This window comes from Malaya genurostris, chromosome 1, assembly GCF_030247185.1.
Source record: "Malaya genurostris strain Urasoe2022 chromosome 1, Malgen_1.1, whole genome shotgun sequence".
NCBI classification, from domain to species: Eukaryota; Metazoa; Arthropoda; class Insecta; order Diptera; family Culicidae; genus Malaya; species Malaya genurostris.
Genome location: NC_080570.1, coordinates 2,968,710 through 2,983,710, shown reverse-complemented (window position 1 = coordinate 2,983,710; position 15,001 = coordinate 2,968,710). Strand labels below are relative to the sequence as shown.

Here is a 15,001-nt window from a genome sequence, read left to right as displayed (position 1 = left end):
GAGGATATTTCCTTTCGATTTGCGAAAAACAAATCCTTATAATTCTTTTAGAGCCATTAGAATGGTGGATTTTGTGTAATGCTCTCCACCGTTGCTTTTTCACCAATGCAAATGACTGGCAGCTGTTACGTAATCGCTCTTGTCGGAAGCGAAACTAGCTTTGCAAACGACACAAAATACATCTGCTCGCAGTGGCGATAGAATCCAAATTGATCCTATTTTTGTTGAGAGGTTTGTTTTTACCTGATTTCGTTTGTAGCTTTTTCACTAATGGGCGGTCCTAACGGCTATAAAAATAGTAGCATACAGAATTTTAATTTCGATATTTCATTTCGGATTTGCATTTCATTGAAAGAAACTATCCGGATGCTGTACGGGATTCATTCCTGCCTTTCAGAAGGACCAAATTGTGGAGCTCACTACGATATTAAACACTGTTCGGAACATTTTCCTCGAACGATTTGTTGTACAGCAGCAGATATTTTGTTCTCTACCTCAGAACGCGTTCTGATTGGCTGGTGTTGACATGGGTCAAATGAGACTGGTTTTTCAACAGTCTACTATTGAAATACTTCAATGCTTTTTCTTCACACGTTTAGGTTGAAAAATTTCGATTCTTTTGGTAGTTAGCTTATATAAATCCTTTTACAGATCACTGAGCTATGAGCTTTAAAAATACGAGAAATGTCTTAAATTTTTAGTTGGCTAAATAGGACACTGTTCGCTATTAATTGAATTTTCAAACAAAACACGTGGTTCAATACAATCCAATCGCTACTTAGAAATATTTCCAAGCTGTATGTGAAATAAAACGGACTATTATTTATTATTTTGCCACTGTTTACTCAAAACTGGATTCTAACATTCCTGATTGGTTAAAAAATTAAACCATGGTGTGCGATTACAAATAATTGTAAGCTACCGTTCGGAAACTGCCGTCACGTGCTTCGTCTGCTTCCGTTGAAGAGTACCAGTTGAGTAAGTACAGAAAGTGAGAGCGTGAAAGAGCACAACGACTTCCAATGATTTTGTTGTGACGCTGCAGCACGATGTTTACGGAATGGCTGGTGAAATTACTACTGAGAATTCTATCAAGGAAAACAAGCATGCGGCGTCTCCACCAAAAAGCATTTTAAGAGAGCATAAGAGAGAGAAACGGAAACGGGAGATTCGGTCAACGTTTCGTTCACTTGGATCGATTCCGATACCGTGCAATCAAACAGTAGTCAACCAGCTTTCGTCGCGATGAAATTGTACTTGTAATCTCCGCTATAGTCGAAATATTCTTTCAATAAAAAAAAGTGCGATGGTCAAATATATTATTCAAAAAATGATAAGTTCTTTGTAAAACCATAATTTGAATCAGGAACGAAGAAATGCAAACTTTAGTGCACATCTGTAATGTGAATTGATTAACCTCGTAACAATTTGCGTTGAAAGAAATATTTTATCACGGACAACAACGCGATTAAGGTGATAGTGACCGCCGCTAGGTTTGCGTTTTGTAGTACAGACGATTGACGACGAGTTGTACGCGCTCCCGAAACTGATAAGGACAAAGAACTGTTTTGTTGTCCTACAGCACAAGATTAATTAGCACAATTAAAAGGCCTCCTGCGATTAACAGCGTCTCCATCGATTCAGTTCAACTCATCGAATCGTATCAACAAAAAGAACAATCAAAACTGCGTACGTCAGTGAGTAATCCGTATAGAAAAATGGAGGATTAAGGAATATATTTTCACTTATTGAACTGCGTTCAATACTTCTGGACTGATAAAACGTCGGTCACTGACCCTGCTTTTTTAGTACATTTCACATGCAATTTTCGTGGCGCACTAAGCAACTGAAACAACAGGCCTAAGCAAAGGATAAAAATAGTTAGCCTGCCGTCGACGTGTGTTGCAACATTACTGTGCCACCGAAATGAATGAAGATGATACAAGAAAGGATGTGTGTCTCGTAGAGAATGGTAGCGCTCCTCAGCAGCAGCTGAATACCGGCAATGGGAAAATATGCGTTCAATCCACGTCAGGCGAGCTGAAGCAAATCGTCCTCGATGGATTGGAAAAGAAGGGAGACCGTGGCATCTGGTTGTGGTGAGTATGTTACAATTTTCGAACACCCCAGCTGCCGTGTGCAACGGAAGAGCGTTAGAATAGGTTATAAACACACGAAATGTAAAATTAGAACCAAACCGAAAAAATAACAAAATTGTGAAAGCGCGTTGTTGAAAATGGGCCTGACCGGTTCGAACGAACGGAGACGAACCAGTGACACAGTGTGTGCTGCAGCTTGACCTTTGGGACAATCCGTGGTTCGCCCGAGCAATACCGGTTTGCGTTTTGCCGCCGGTTGGTGTGTACAAGGTCGTGGTTTAATTATATGCATGTTACTTTTGTTCCGTTTTCCTTCGCATTTTCTCTGTATAAATCTACAGCGGAGAAAGGTTCAGAATGATCAACCAGACAACAGCCGAACTCACCTTGCCTTCGACGTTACTTTCTAGTATCGTTGTCTGGGAAACAAAGCCTCCTATTGCTAGAACGAATGCCTTTAAGAGAATGTCATTCTTCTTTTAGTTTTGACACAAATTCCACCCATCTATCAAAATATTAGAACTAAAGATTCTTATCCGGTGGTTTCACACACGTTTCTGTTCTTATTGAGCACGTGTTTTGAAAACATAAACATAAGACTGATGATTGTTTTCAAACGTTGCTTATAAACAATGTGGGCACGAATGGGATAAATTCAACGATTCTTGATATTTTTTTGTTCAATCGAAAAACGAACAGCTGTCCTCACTCTGGTAACAAAGAGTAGCAGTGACAGTAGCCTGAGGTTGATGTGAATCCTAAGACAGTTCAGATATCACTTATCTTTTTGAAAATCATGAAAAAATAACTGGACATTTCGATAAGATAAATGCGTTTATGCATTTCAGACAATTGGTTTGAGGGTTATTTGAGCCGCGTTGCTTCCATAAAAGTGACAAATTTGTTCATATCTCGAAAGCGGTTACTTCAACCAATGAAATGTGTGAACTCAGAGAAAGCAAATCTTATCTGTTTGATGTCCATATTACCTGTAAGATTTATAGGTACTATTAGTTACGTTGACTGTGATTCTTAGTAGCTTACACGAGCATCTTTTAGTTTATCACATGTCGATACAACTGAAGATTGTGCAAGCTTTTGTATTTTTTTTTGTGAGTTTAACTAAAAATTTGAATTCTTTGCACTCAAAATAAAGAAATTCTTCTTCTTCGTTTATGTTTATATACATGGAATCCCTAGTTGATGTAATTATTCTTTCTTTTAAATGGGAAGCAAAACAGGGGATTCAAAACCGTTTCATGTTGACTGGTTTGAAGTCAAAACTGAACGATTTTGATATCCTTATGTTGGACTTCTCACTTAAAACTGTTATGTGGAAACAGTAAGTGTAAATTTACGTGTTTAACAATTTAAAAATATGTTAGAATTCAAGAATGAGTCATTTCTGCCGCTCGTATATGTTGGTCTCAGAGGACGTAAATTTACATGACTTTTTCTAGCAGTGTATGTTTTACCGGTTGTGCAACATGTGGGCGAGCAGTGTCATGTAGAAAAATTACTTTTTCGTATGTATCGGTGTATTGCTCCCGCTTTTCTTGCAATGCTCGGCTCGAACGTATCAATTGTCGTCGGTAGATCTCTCCCGTGACCTTTAATTCGGTAACAGTTGCTCATAATATATCACACCCAGTTGATTCCACCATATACAGAGTTTATGCTCCTTTCAGGCCATGAAAATTCTGAACGATGATGGTGAATGACCGAGGTATCTTCACATTGCCCGACGTTTGGGTTATCATAATGGACCCACTTTTCGTCGCCATTAGAAATTCGATGCAAGAAAACTATTTCTTTTGTACCGTTGAAGCAGTTGTTCGACGTCCCTTGGCTTCAACTCATACGGCACTCAATTGCCTACCTTTCGGATCTTTCCCATTGCTTTTAAACGTTGACAAATGACTGGCTGAGAAGCTTCGAGCGAGTTCTTCTTGCGTTTGCAACCGGTCATGATCGAGCAATTCGTCCAATTTTTCACTTTCAAACTTTGGTATTACTTCGGCTTCGTTTTCAAATCAAAATTAGCCATTTCAAGCCGTGAAAATCAATTCCGACACTTTCGCTCAGTAAGAGCATAGACTTCCTTCAACATACGAAGGCTGTTTTCTTCATATCAGCACAAAGTAGCACTCTCCAACGCATATTTGAAAAGGCGGATCACTAGAATAAAAACGGCACGAACATATTCGAACACTTATTAAAAGCTCGCAGGAATAGATAAAACAAAATCCCCTCGAAAAAAAAGACGAAATATACTGAGGTCTCTTTTTAAGCAGGGGATACGTACCGCGTAAAAAAAAACCGCGTAACTTTGGAAATTCGTGTAAAAAAACCGCGTAAGCTCGGAAATCTGCGTAAAAAAACCTCCAAACTAAAGAAAAAAAATTTTTTGATGCCAAATATCTTTGAAATGCATGAATCGTCCAGATCTGGTGTAATCTCAAAACATTTTTTTTTGTGAAAATCGACTTTGGGACATAGAAAAATTTTGAGACTTCCGAAATCGAATTTTTTTTTATGTCGAAAAATAACCGCGTAACTTTAGAAATCTGCGTAAAAACCGCGTCACTTTGGAAATCCGCGTAAAAAAAAAGTAACTTCGGAAATCCGCGTAAAAAGAAACCGCATAAAAAAACGCGTAAAAAGAGACCCCAGTGTAATAACACTTTGCCGAATGAAGTGACTATTTCGATTAATAAAGTTACACGATCGAAATCCTGCGCTCATGTTACTTTTGTATATGAAATTCATACTATACAGGGTAATACTTTTGAACTTTTTTTTTTACTTTTTTGATACGCTTTGTGATTGGATTTCTATTATTACTAAAGGGTGATTTTTTTGCTGGTATCTTTTTTACAACACTGTTTTTGGCAGATCACGCGTGAATCGTGTCTTGTGTCATTGTCAAACCTGTTCAGTTTGGTCTATAATTTAATCATGAATCGACGCTTGGTCTGCAATTTAATCATGAATGGACGCTGGCAAAGTTGGAGGAAGATCCACTTTTTTATCGAAAAATTGTGTTCAGCGACGAAGCTCAATTCTGGTTGAATGGATACGTCAACAAGTAAAATTACCAGACCATCCAGAAGCATTGCAAGAGCTACCAATGCATCCAAAAAAAGTCACTGTTTGGTAAGGATTATGGGCCGGTGGCATTTTTCGTGAAATACCGGCCGATATGTTGGACAGAGTGTGCCAAAATTGGATCTTGCGCATGTGCCATCTAAAGCGAAGCCGCGGCCAACATTTGCATGAAATCATCTTCCAACATTAAACTATATTGATAGTTCTATCGATTCCAATGAAAATTTCATCCATTTTCTCCATTTTTTGTGTTTATTTTAAAAATTTAATTCTATACTTCTTTAAAAAAATCATTCTTTATTATCATTATGATTTACCGGCTACAAAAATTTCCCATACACCACCAGAAAGGTAGAGTTATGGTAAATGAAAGAAGGAAAAGAACCACGTAGACTTTAGACTCTCTCCTACCCCCGTAGACAAACGTATGCATTTATGAAACAATTCCTTCTCTCCCTTTTAGGTCTACGTGGTTTAGGAACGGCTCCTTAGAGAATTTCGAAGAAAATGCTGCTTAGGATTATCTCAAAAGTAAAGTGACATTTCGTCGATGAAAGTTGCCTGATTGTCTGAATCGTACTTAATGCACTGAATTGCGTGCGTTTCGATGGATGAATCAAAGCAACCAAAGTTTTTTCAACATGTTTTCGTTAGGCTGAGTATTTTGTTTTACATAACCAAAAAAATTGAATGTTTGTTAGATAAAATAGAAAATTGGACAATTTATATTCTGAAAATATTTTTAGGGAACCGGAATCGTGAACAAAATGTTGATAGCAAGTCTCTGACATTTCGGCAAGACTCGATAACATCTCATGAAGCGCGAGTGAATTAGAACATGCCTTAAAGCATGTCGGTAAACAATGGCTTTCCGATTCCCAGAACGATTTTAAGCTGTTCATTCTGGAGATTCGAAATAGCAAGCACGCAAACATTGAAATCCTGTTAAATAGCTTTTCCGCGAATAAAGAGTGACCCCATCTCGTTCGTAATGTTGGAAACGTCGTTTTCCTTATACACTCAGGCACGAATGAGTACCGACAGACCACATTCGAGCACCGTGCAATTCGTAGATGCGACCATTTCAGAGCCGTATAGCCAAAGTAAAATGTAATCATTATCATTGAATCATTGTCAGGTTGAATCGAAACAACAACAGTAAACACCCTCTAATATGCAAAGATTCTCTATCGCTATTGATCCAGTCAGAAGAGTAAGCAAGTTTTCAACAATCAAGATCAACAGATTGTATAATTTGCTACTAATGCTGTGATTGCACCTGAACAAAAGTGTTTTTATACCGACCCTCAGTCCAAATCAGTGCTTGTCTAATATGTAAATAACTTCTGCTAACATTGCTAGAGCGGAAGTTTTTCTATGCATTAGGAGGACATTTACTCTTCGCATTAGTGTTAGAGTGTAAAAAGCTTCCATACAAGTCGTATACATAAACTTACTGTTCCAATTTTGGTAATTATTCTAATGACAAAAAGTATATCAATATGTAGAACGATTCTCGATTTTCACGATACCTTGAGATTTGTTGATGTAACTCCGCCTACCGTTAATAACACGTTTCGAGGTAAACCACGTGTGCAGTTCTCATGTAGATGATGACGCGCTTAAAGGGCGCATGTCGTACAAACGGCAAGCTAATTACTAACAGATAGTGTTATTGTACGAAGCACGAATCAAATAAACGTAATGCAGTGAAATGCAATATCAGTCTATATTTTACATTCCACTGCATTAACAATTCGAACGATTTCAGCGGAAAAAGAAAACCTAACAACCCGCCGCCGTCTTATTAAATCGTGCGATAACCCGGTATGATAATTGTCTGATGCACTCGGCGGTGTCTAACATTCTAACTTGACTATGCTACTCTGAAAACAGGAAACATTACTGGACAAAAATCAAAATTGTCCTAGAAAAAAAGTACCTAAAAATAAACGTACGACTTATGACGAGACGGGTTTCATGATAAGACCTCGCATTCTACAATCCTCTACGATGATTAAAATAATGTAATCAGAGTGGATTCTTCTCAACCCCATGAACGGAGTATGAGCTTATCGGAAGCTACTTGAAAGTACAATGTATGTTTCACTGATCATACGATGGTTAACTTTAGATTCGAAACATTGCTTATTGACTGAGCTATAGGACAACAGAGATTTTTTTCTGAAAAATTTCGTACACCGAAAGAAAAGAAATTGTTATATTCGTGAATTTTTTCTTGAATTTATGGTGGTTTTAGGTAAACCCTGTGTAGTTCTCAATACAATGTATTACTGCATAAACTTTGCAGCCTCAATTCATTTGTGTTAATTTGAAACAACGAACTTCACATTATCGAAAGGCGGATAAAACGAAGAGTGAGTAATATCATGGTCTTTACTGCACGCACGCGTGACTTTCTCTCGCTTGAGATGATATCGATTTATGGAACAGTAACAAAGGCTACACCAGTTTTGGTTTATAGTCCAAAAGACTATATTTTTCACTGGACTACCAGTAACCAACACCGAGCGGCCACAGGACGGAAGAAAGTTCTTTTTTTAGATGTGAAATACTTGAATTTTCGTCGAGAATTCTTTAAAAATTCGGAATAATCTTTTTCTAAGCTTGTTCGTTTATAAAGTTTATGTAGAGCCGATTTTAACCTAATATCGTGTAAACTTCATTGGTCTCTGGGCATTAGCATAACTGTCTGTGTCCTTATTGAATTACAATGGAAAAGGATGCACACCAATGTTGCTATGGATGATGTCTGTAAAAAAAAAGGCAATAGTACACAGTAAGGAAACAAAAAAAATTGATATGTTCCCTATTCTAAATATGCCAAACTTAACATACATTTTCCATGCTAGAACAAATACTACGCTTTGATCTATGGAAGGGAGCGATCTTCTTTTGCAGTAACTATATGATGACCGAATCAATCCAAAATTTGCACACCTAGTAGCTTGGTTGCATGTTCAATGTAGCTCTCTTTTAGATTGTGTTGTACGACGTTTGTTTCCTTCCAGCCCCACTTTTACGTATTAACCCAAGTAGCACACGTTATTACACTCCAATGACTTAACGTAACTTATGTGAGTTAAATTCATGGAGCAAATTGAAGACATTGCAACGTACATTATAACTGCTATGTAGGGTTGCCAAACAGGTTCTCAGTAACGAATATTTGATTTCATCCAGCGCGCACGCATCGTAGTACGATTTGTCCTTTGCCTCAAAGTTTCAGCGATTACCTCTTCATTGCTTCTAAATTTTTTACCAGCGAGCATTCTCTTGAGGTCTGAGAACAGGAAAAAGTCACTGCGGGCCAAATCTGGAGAATACGGTGGATGAGGGAGCAATTCGAAGCCCAATGCGTTCGATTTCAGCATGGTTTTCATCGACTTGAGACACGGTGCATTGTCTTGATGAAACAAAACTTTTTTCTTCTTCAAATGAGGCCGTTTTTTTTTTAAATTTCGTCCTTCAAACGCTCTAATAATGCTATATAATAGTCACTGTTGATGGTTTTCCCTTTTCAAGGTAGTCGATGAAAATTATACCATGCGAATCCCAAAATACAGACGCCATAACCTTACCGGCCGATTGTTGAGTCTTTCCACGCTTTGGGTTCGGTTCATCGCGTGCAGTCCACTCAGCTGACTGTCGATTGGACTCCGGAGTGAAGTGATGGAGCCATGTTTCGTCCATTGTTATATATCGACGAAAAAAATCGGTTTTATTTCGATATAACAGCTCCAAACACTGCTCAGAATCATCAATTCGTTGTTGTTTTTGATCGATTGTGAGCTCACGCGGCACCCATTTTGCACAAAGCTTTCTCATATCCAAATATTCGTGAATAATATGTCCAACACGTTCCTTTGATACCTTTAGGGTGTCAGCTATCTCGATCAACTTCACTTTACGGTCATTGAAAATCATTTTGTGGATTTTTTTTCACGTTTTCATCGGTAACAGCCTCTTTTGGACGTCCACTGCGTTCATCGTCAAGCCATTTTTTGGTATCGGCGGCACTTTTTTTCATCAAAAAGTAGTGTTTCATCAACACACGAAATTCCTTTTTTTCCATTTTTTTCACAATAACAAAAGTAGCTTCACTCAAAATGCAATATCTCACAAACTAATAATCAGACAGCTGTCAAATTTATACACGTATCTTTTGAAGGTTGGTACTAACTGAAAATAATATGGATTAAATTCTAGTGGCGCCCTCTCATAGAAACGATACGAACTTTTCAGCCGATCTGTTAGATACCAATTTAGTAGAGACCACGGCAAACATTTTCTAATGAAACCGCGATCGTAATGGATTCGTCAAGACGCAAAACAAAATAAAACATATTTAAATTATCTGTAGATATCTACTGTCTTGATCAAAAAGTTCTCGAAATCACCACCGTGTGGCGCTCTCAGTCACCCGATTAGGTTTTATTTTATGTTGCCACATCTGTCATTGATATTCTATCAAATTTTCAGCTTGTTACCTGGACAATTGTAACAGTTAAGCTGTATTTGCGATTGTGCGTTGCCTGATTTTGCACAATTTTCAAAATGGAATTGCGAAAAAGGGTCCGCGTTGACGTCGCAAAAGATATGATTTTCAAGGCCGAATCTGGCCCAATATTCATCAAACGGATTATTACTGGAGACGAGACGTGGATTTACGAGTATGATACGCAATCCAGACATCAACCGAGTGAATGGCGTACACCGAATAAGCCGCGACCGAAAAAACACATCGTTTTCAGTAGAAAAAGAAGGTAAAGCTTACAGTTTTCATTGATTACAAGGGTGTTGTGTATCATGAATCCCTTCCACAAGGCCAGACCGTCAACAAGGAGTATTATTTGGGCGTTATGAGACTTTTGCTTGAATCAATTTTCGCCGAAAAAGACCATATCTTTGGGCAAACAACTCATGGATCATGAACCACGATAACGCACCGTCACACAATGCCATCTTTATCCATGCACATTTGACTAAAAACGAAACGAATACCATTCAGCAAACACCGAATTCACCTGATTTGGCTCCCTGCGACTTTTTCCTATTCGGTCAACCCAAGAAACCGCTCCGTGGAACGCGTTTCAGCATCCGGATTGCAAATGGCTCTGATGGCCACACCGAAAACTGAATATAAAAATGTTTCGAGGATTGCATCAAGTGGTGGCATAAGTGTGTTTCAGTCGATGGGGAGTACTTTGAAGAGAACAATATCGATTTTGATGAATAATCTTGTATTTTTAATTTTCTGAATGAATTCCGGGAACTTTTTTCAATAAGGTAGTATTACAGTCGCTCAAACTGCTTATACTTGTTTAACGTTAATTTTAAACGCTGTCGTATTCTCATAATTCTGTATGTAGGAATTATTATTTCCACATTAGATAGTGATCTGTATACGTAACGTTCTTTCTTTAGAATTTACAAAGTGTAAGTTGTATGTAAACCATAAACATTCAATAATCTTAATACTAATTTTCATTTCTGTTTTTTGTGTGAAATGGAAACGACAATCGAAGCGAAACGTGAGCCTCAAAGGAAGTGCCGTTTTGAAGGATTCGATGAAAACAAGTTCCAACGGAAAGAGATCAATTAAACTAAGTATTGTAATTTTTTTCCATTTTTATTTTGTCTATTTTTTGCCTTTCTCTACTTGAAGGATCCAATTTCTGTTATCAGATACAAATATCTCCTCAGTCGACTTCATTAGGCTAAGTTTGTAAATTTCGACTTTTGCAGTATTCAAATTCTGTTTGAAAACTCGAGCAACGAGAGGAAGACTGAGAATATTAACTTTTACCTCAAATCAACTCGACGAACGAATATAAATTTACTGCAAACTTCCATAATTGATACATTTTTAAAGGTTTGAAACGCTCAATCAAAGGTCAGTATCGCAAATTTAATCAGCACTAAATGCCTTCCCTTGGCTGTAGCATTACGGAGCGAATATTTATCAATTTTTATAATCAGTAATTAGTTCCTTCTGACATGACGCTATTTAGCGGAAATCTTACATTTGTATCTGTCAATTGACACACCTTCATGAGCTGACAATATCAGATCAAAAAATCGATTGTCAATAATGCGGGACATAGTAGGCTCTGAGATTTTCTCATTTTTTTTCAAATCACGTGTTTTACTAAAATCGCCAATACGGCCGTACCGTTTTTTTTTCAGGACGCTCTTCATTTTGTGCCTTACTCCAAACATCCTAAATGGCTTCCATGTGTCGTCGTATGTGTTCCTGGGCAAAATGCCGGAGAATTACTACTGCCTCATACCAAGCCTTCAGCAGAACGGATGGACCCACGATGAGATTAGGAACATATCCACAGTCAGGTTTGATAATTCCGTTGACGCATAATTTAAAACTTACCATATTCTACTTGAATTCAGAGGCTTGGAGAAAAACGGGACATGCACGGTTTACAACTGGGACTACGCGTACTTAGCGGAAATGAACTACCGAAACGCGTTGGATTACATTGCCGAACGTCCACGACCTGAGCAGGTGCCATGTCTGGGAACGCCCGGCTTCGAAATGTATTACGAACAGAAACCCGGAGCTTCCATTGTACCGGAATGGGATCTAATTTGTGAACGAACCGCTCTCAGATCTACAGTTCAAGTGGCGCTTTCGGTGGGTAAATTTTTTGGGGCGTCCACCTTCGGTGTTCTTTCGGATAAGTATGGTAGGAAAAGTAGTTTCGCGATCGCCGCCATACTGTACGTGGTCGCCAGTTTGCTGACTACCTTTTCACCCTACTACATCCTGTTGTTGCTCGGACGGGTTGGACTGGGAGCATCTGCTTCCGGTGTATTCTATCCTGCTTTTGCTTTGTGTGAGTAGACGGCTACTTTTGGATCCGTTATGATTGATAATGCATCTGATTCATTTGACAGTGACGGAAAACATCGGTGTTCGACATCGATCCTGGATGAGCATAGCATTCAACTTTTCCTACCCAATTGGAATGCTTATTCTAGCACTGGCCGCTTACTACATAAACTCATGGCGAGATCTGTCGTTGGCTTTGACAATACCGTCTTTTTTGCTGATCATTCATCTCTGGTAAGTGCAGGTTGGTCATGATGCCAAGATGGGGGGATTAATTTCCAGTTAGTTTCCTAGTTGAATCTCCTCGATGGTTGCTGAGTAAGGGCCGAGAACGTCGCGCATACCGGATGGTGTTTGGGCGTAAGCCACCTCAGGAACTGTGCGATAATGATAGAGAACTTAGTCCGGAAGAAGTGGCGGCTGCAGTAGCAAAAAATGCAGAGACTCCCAAACCATCGGTGGGCGTACGAGTGAAGCAAACATTTAGTGAATTTACCAAACTCTACGGAACTCCGAAGTTGTGTCAGCGAGCACTGATTTGTCACTTTACATGGTGTGTAACATCGCTCTGCTACTACGTAACAGGTAGAAAAAAGCGGACTTCAATGCCGGATGAAATCATTAAATAAAATCGTAATTTCAGCGCTCAATGCAGACAACTTCGCTGCCAACCGGAACGTCTACGTGGCCACCACGGGTTCGGTGGACATTGTAGCTTACATCCTATCGATGATAGTGTTGGCCTATTTTGGCCGCAAAAGTACATCTTTTTGTTTCTTTCTGTATGCCGGCATCTGTCTCCTGGTGGTGCTGGCCATTCCTAGAGAAAACACCACCACTGTGGTCACCTTAGCTATGCTCGGTCGGTTAGGAATAACGGCTGTGTATGCCGTGTTGACGCTGCACACGGCAGAACTGTTTCCCACCGAAATTCGGAACACAGCACTCGGGATCTGCTCCACCATGGCACACATAGGTTCAATCGCAGCGCCTTACATAGTGGATTTACTCGGTCAGTTTGCCTGGTGGATTCCTACGACGATCTGCGGTACTGCAATACTGGTGGCAGGATTTTTCACTCTGCTGCACCCGGAGACGAGGCATGCAGCTTTGAAAGACCACGCCAAGCAGGAAACTGATGCCACGGACAATAATAAAGCGATGAAACAGTAGATTCAGGTAAAAAAAGATTGACGATTTTGTTTTTTGTATTTTTCATCTAATTTTGCTATTCTAGGCCAAAAAAAAGCATTATTTTATTGATAGTGAATCAGCACAGTTTACCTAATTCAGAGCAAAATTTGCTCCTGAATCCAATTCCAATAAAAACCCACATCGGTATAGACTCCGGGTGACGCAGGAAGACCACATCCAGCCCCGTAGGAGATAATCCCCCGCAGTGAGTACGGTCTACTTTCATCGAGTGATTCTTCCTTCGACGGCGCAGATAACCTCGGTCGACATACCAATCCTCCGCCGGAGTCTCCCTGTCAAATTTAGCTAATTTATTATTCGCGTACTCCAGTAAGTTTAAGTATAAGGAACAGTGTTAGTTAATAAGTTGGGCGTTATTTCCGTTACCTTGCAAGCATCGGCGTATCCAATAGCGCAAAACATTCCAGAATTGGCCGTTGCCGGAGCTAGCACCGGCCCTAGCATTTCCCTACACTCTCTGTGACTGAGCGGTTGAACGGAACCGTACTGTAAGGTATCACTTCCCGGACCGTAATACGTGGCGGACCCGTAGCCGAAAATATGACATTCTTCAGAGCCGTACTCGTCATTATCGTGCCCCTCCCCCTCTCGGTCGTCGATTACGTTAAGGACATTAGAATTATAGGTGCCACTGCCGGTTAAAGGCCTGTTCGGTAATAAAAGTGTACTCTCTATCATATTGTCTAGTAATTCAAGAAATTGGTCGTCAGATTCGGTGGGTTCTACTATACGGAGTAGGGCAATATCGCCTGCCAGAGTAACTCTGCAAAGAACAAGGAATAGATAAAAAAAAGAAGGCCTTTTAGAGTATCCATTACCTTACCGGTTATAACTCGGATTGATGACAGTTTCTTCAATTGGAAAAATCCTTCTAGATTCGGTGGTGTTTAGCGTGTGCCCTCCAATGTAGGCAACGATAGTTTTATTTTCACTGCTCATGAAATTCGAAATTAGTTGTTTAACTCTTAACGTTTCGATCGAATGCAACTCACAAACCAGTAATGCAATGAGTGGCAGTCACAATCCACCGATTACCGATGTACGTTCCACCACAAAAGTGCGTCCGATTGTTTCCTGCATTTTCGAGAACACGTTGCAGTGACACGGCAAAGTGAAACTGTTCTGGATATCCCGGCTCAAATCCGTTTACGATCGGTCTTTCGAATGTACTGTCACTGTGCATTAGAACAAGTAACAACACCTTTACCGAAATGCAACGGAGCATTATTGCTGTAATGATGAACTGGACCATCCTCCTCCTCCCGATGTCACCGTGGCATTATCTTCCACATCGCGACCTGGTGGGCTGAACGGGTAACTTAACTTGCTGACGACGAGAAATTGAATGAATAAAAGTCTTTTTGAACCGACGAAAACAATCGCAGACGTTCGATAACAGCTCTCAAACAGCTGGACAAATAAATGCTGTTTAGTTTCCCGGGTGCGATCTCTGTTAGGCGAAAAATTACCTTTCGACTTGAATCAACTGTTTGGGGTTTGTCTTGGTTAGGTAGGGTTTAGAAATAGAAAATAAACGCGGTCACGTTTTTAGTACTTAGTGAAACCCATCCATGCATTGAACCGCGATTCACTGAAAATCGAAAATGACTGAAAGGGCAAACGAAAGAAAGAACAAAATTTTGAAACTTCCGCTATTGTCGTTGATTGGACGTGGATTTCATTCTCAAAATTGGCGAGCGGAGCTCAG

At 39.6% G+C, this 15,001-nt stretch overlaps 2 protein-coding genes across 2 annotated transcripts; one reads left to right on the top strand and one right to left on the bottom strand.

The window, feature by feature from the left end:
* Positions 1–1,235: 1,235 nt before the first annotated feature.
* LOC131429843 (organic cation transporter protein) lies at positions 1,236–13,967 on the top strand. The gene is made up of 7 exons (XM_058594247.1): positions 1,236–2,099; positions 11,418–11,579; positions 11,637–12,082; positions 12,144–12,312; positions 12,365–12,663; positions 12,722–13,257; positions 13,316–13,967. The coding sequence occupies exons 1-6, from the start codon at positions 1,927–1,929 to the stop codon at positions 13,249–13,251; spliced, it is 1,779 nt and encodes a 592-aa protein (XP_058450230.1). The 5' UTR covers positions 1,236–1,926; the 3' UTR covers positions 13,252–13,257; positions 13,316–13,967.
* LOC131429848 (putative trypsin-6) lies at positions 13,269–14,596 on the bottom strand. The gene is made up of 4 exons (XM_058594259.1): positions 14,286–14,596; positions 14,117–14,224; positions 13,660–14,056; positions 13,269–13,565 (listed from the first exon to the last, which is right to left on the bottom strand). The coding sequence occupies exons 1-4, from the start codon at positions 14,543–14,545 to the stop codon at positions 13,368–13,370; spliced, it is 963 nt and encodes a 320-aa protein (XP_058450242.1). The 5' UTR covers positions 14,546–14,596; the 3' UTR covers positions 13,269–13,367.
* Positions 14,597–15,001: the final 405 nt, after the last annotated feature.

Excerpts from the sequence above, each read along its gene's own strand:
- LOC131429843 (XM_058594247.1), top strand. The coding sequence starts at position 1,927 with ATGAATGAAGATGATACAAGAAAGGATGTGTGTCTCGTAGAGAATGGT. Across the intron at positions 2,100-11,417 it reads GACCGTGGCATCTGGTTGTG|GACGCTCTTCATTTTGTGCC; the intron begins GTGAGTATGTTA and ends TTTTTTTTTCAG. Across the intron at positions 12,313-12,364 it reads TTGCTGATCATTCATCTCTG|TTTCCTAGTTGAATCTCCTC; the intron begins GTAAGTGCAGGT and ends ATTTCCAGTTAG.
- LOC131429848 (XM_058594259.1), bottom strand. The coding sequence starts at position 14,545 with ATGGTCCAGTTCATCATTACAGCAATAATGCTCCGTTGCATTTCGGTA. Across the intron at positions 14,057-14,116 it reads ATCAATCCGAGTTATAACCG|AGTTACTCTGGCAGGCGATA; the intron begins GTAAGGTAATGG and ends TGTTCTTTGCAG. Across the intron at positions 13,566-13,659 it reads GATACGCCGATGCTTGCAAG|GGAGACTCCGGCGGAGGATT; the intron begins GTAACGGAAATA and ends TAAATTTGACAG.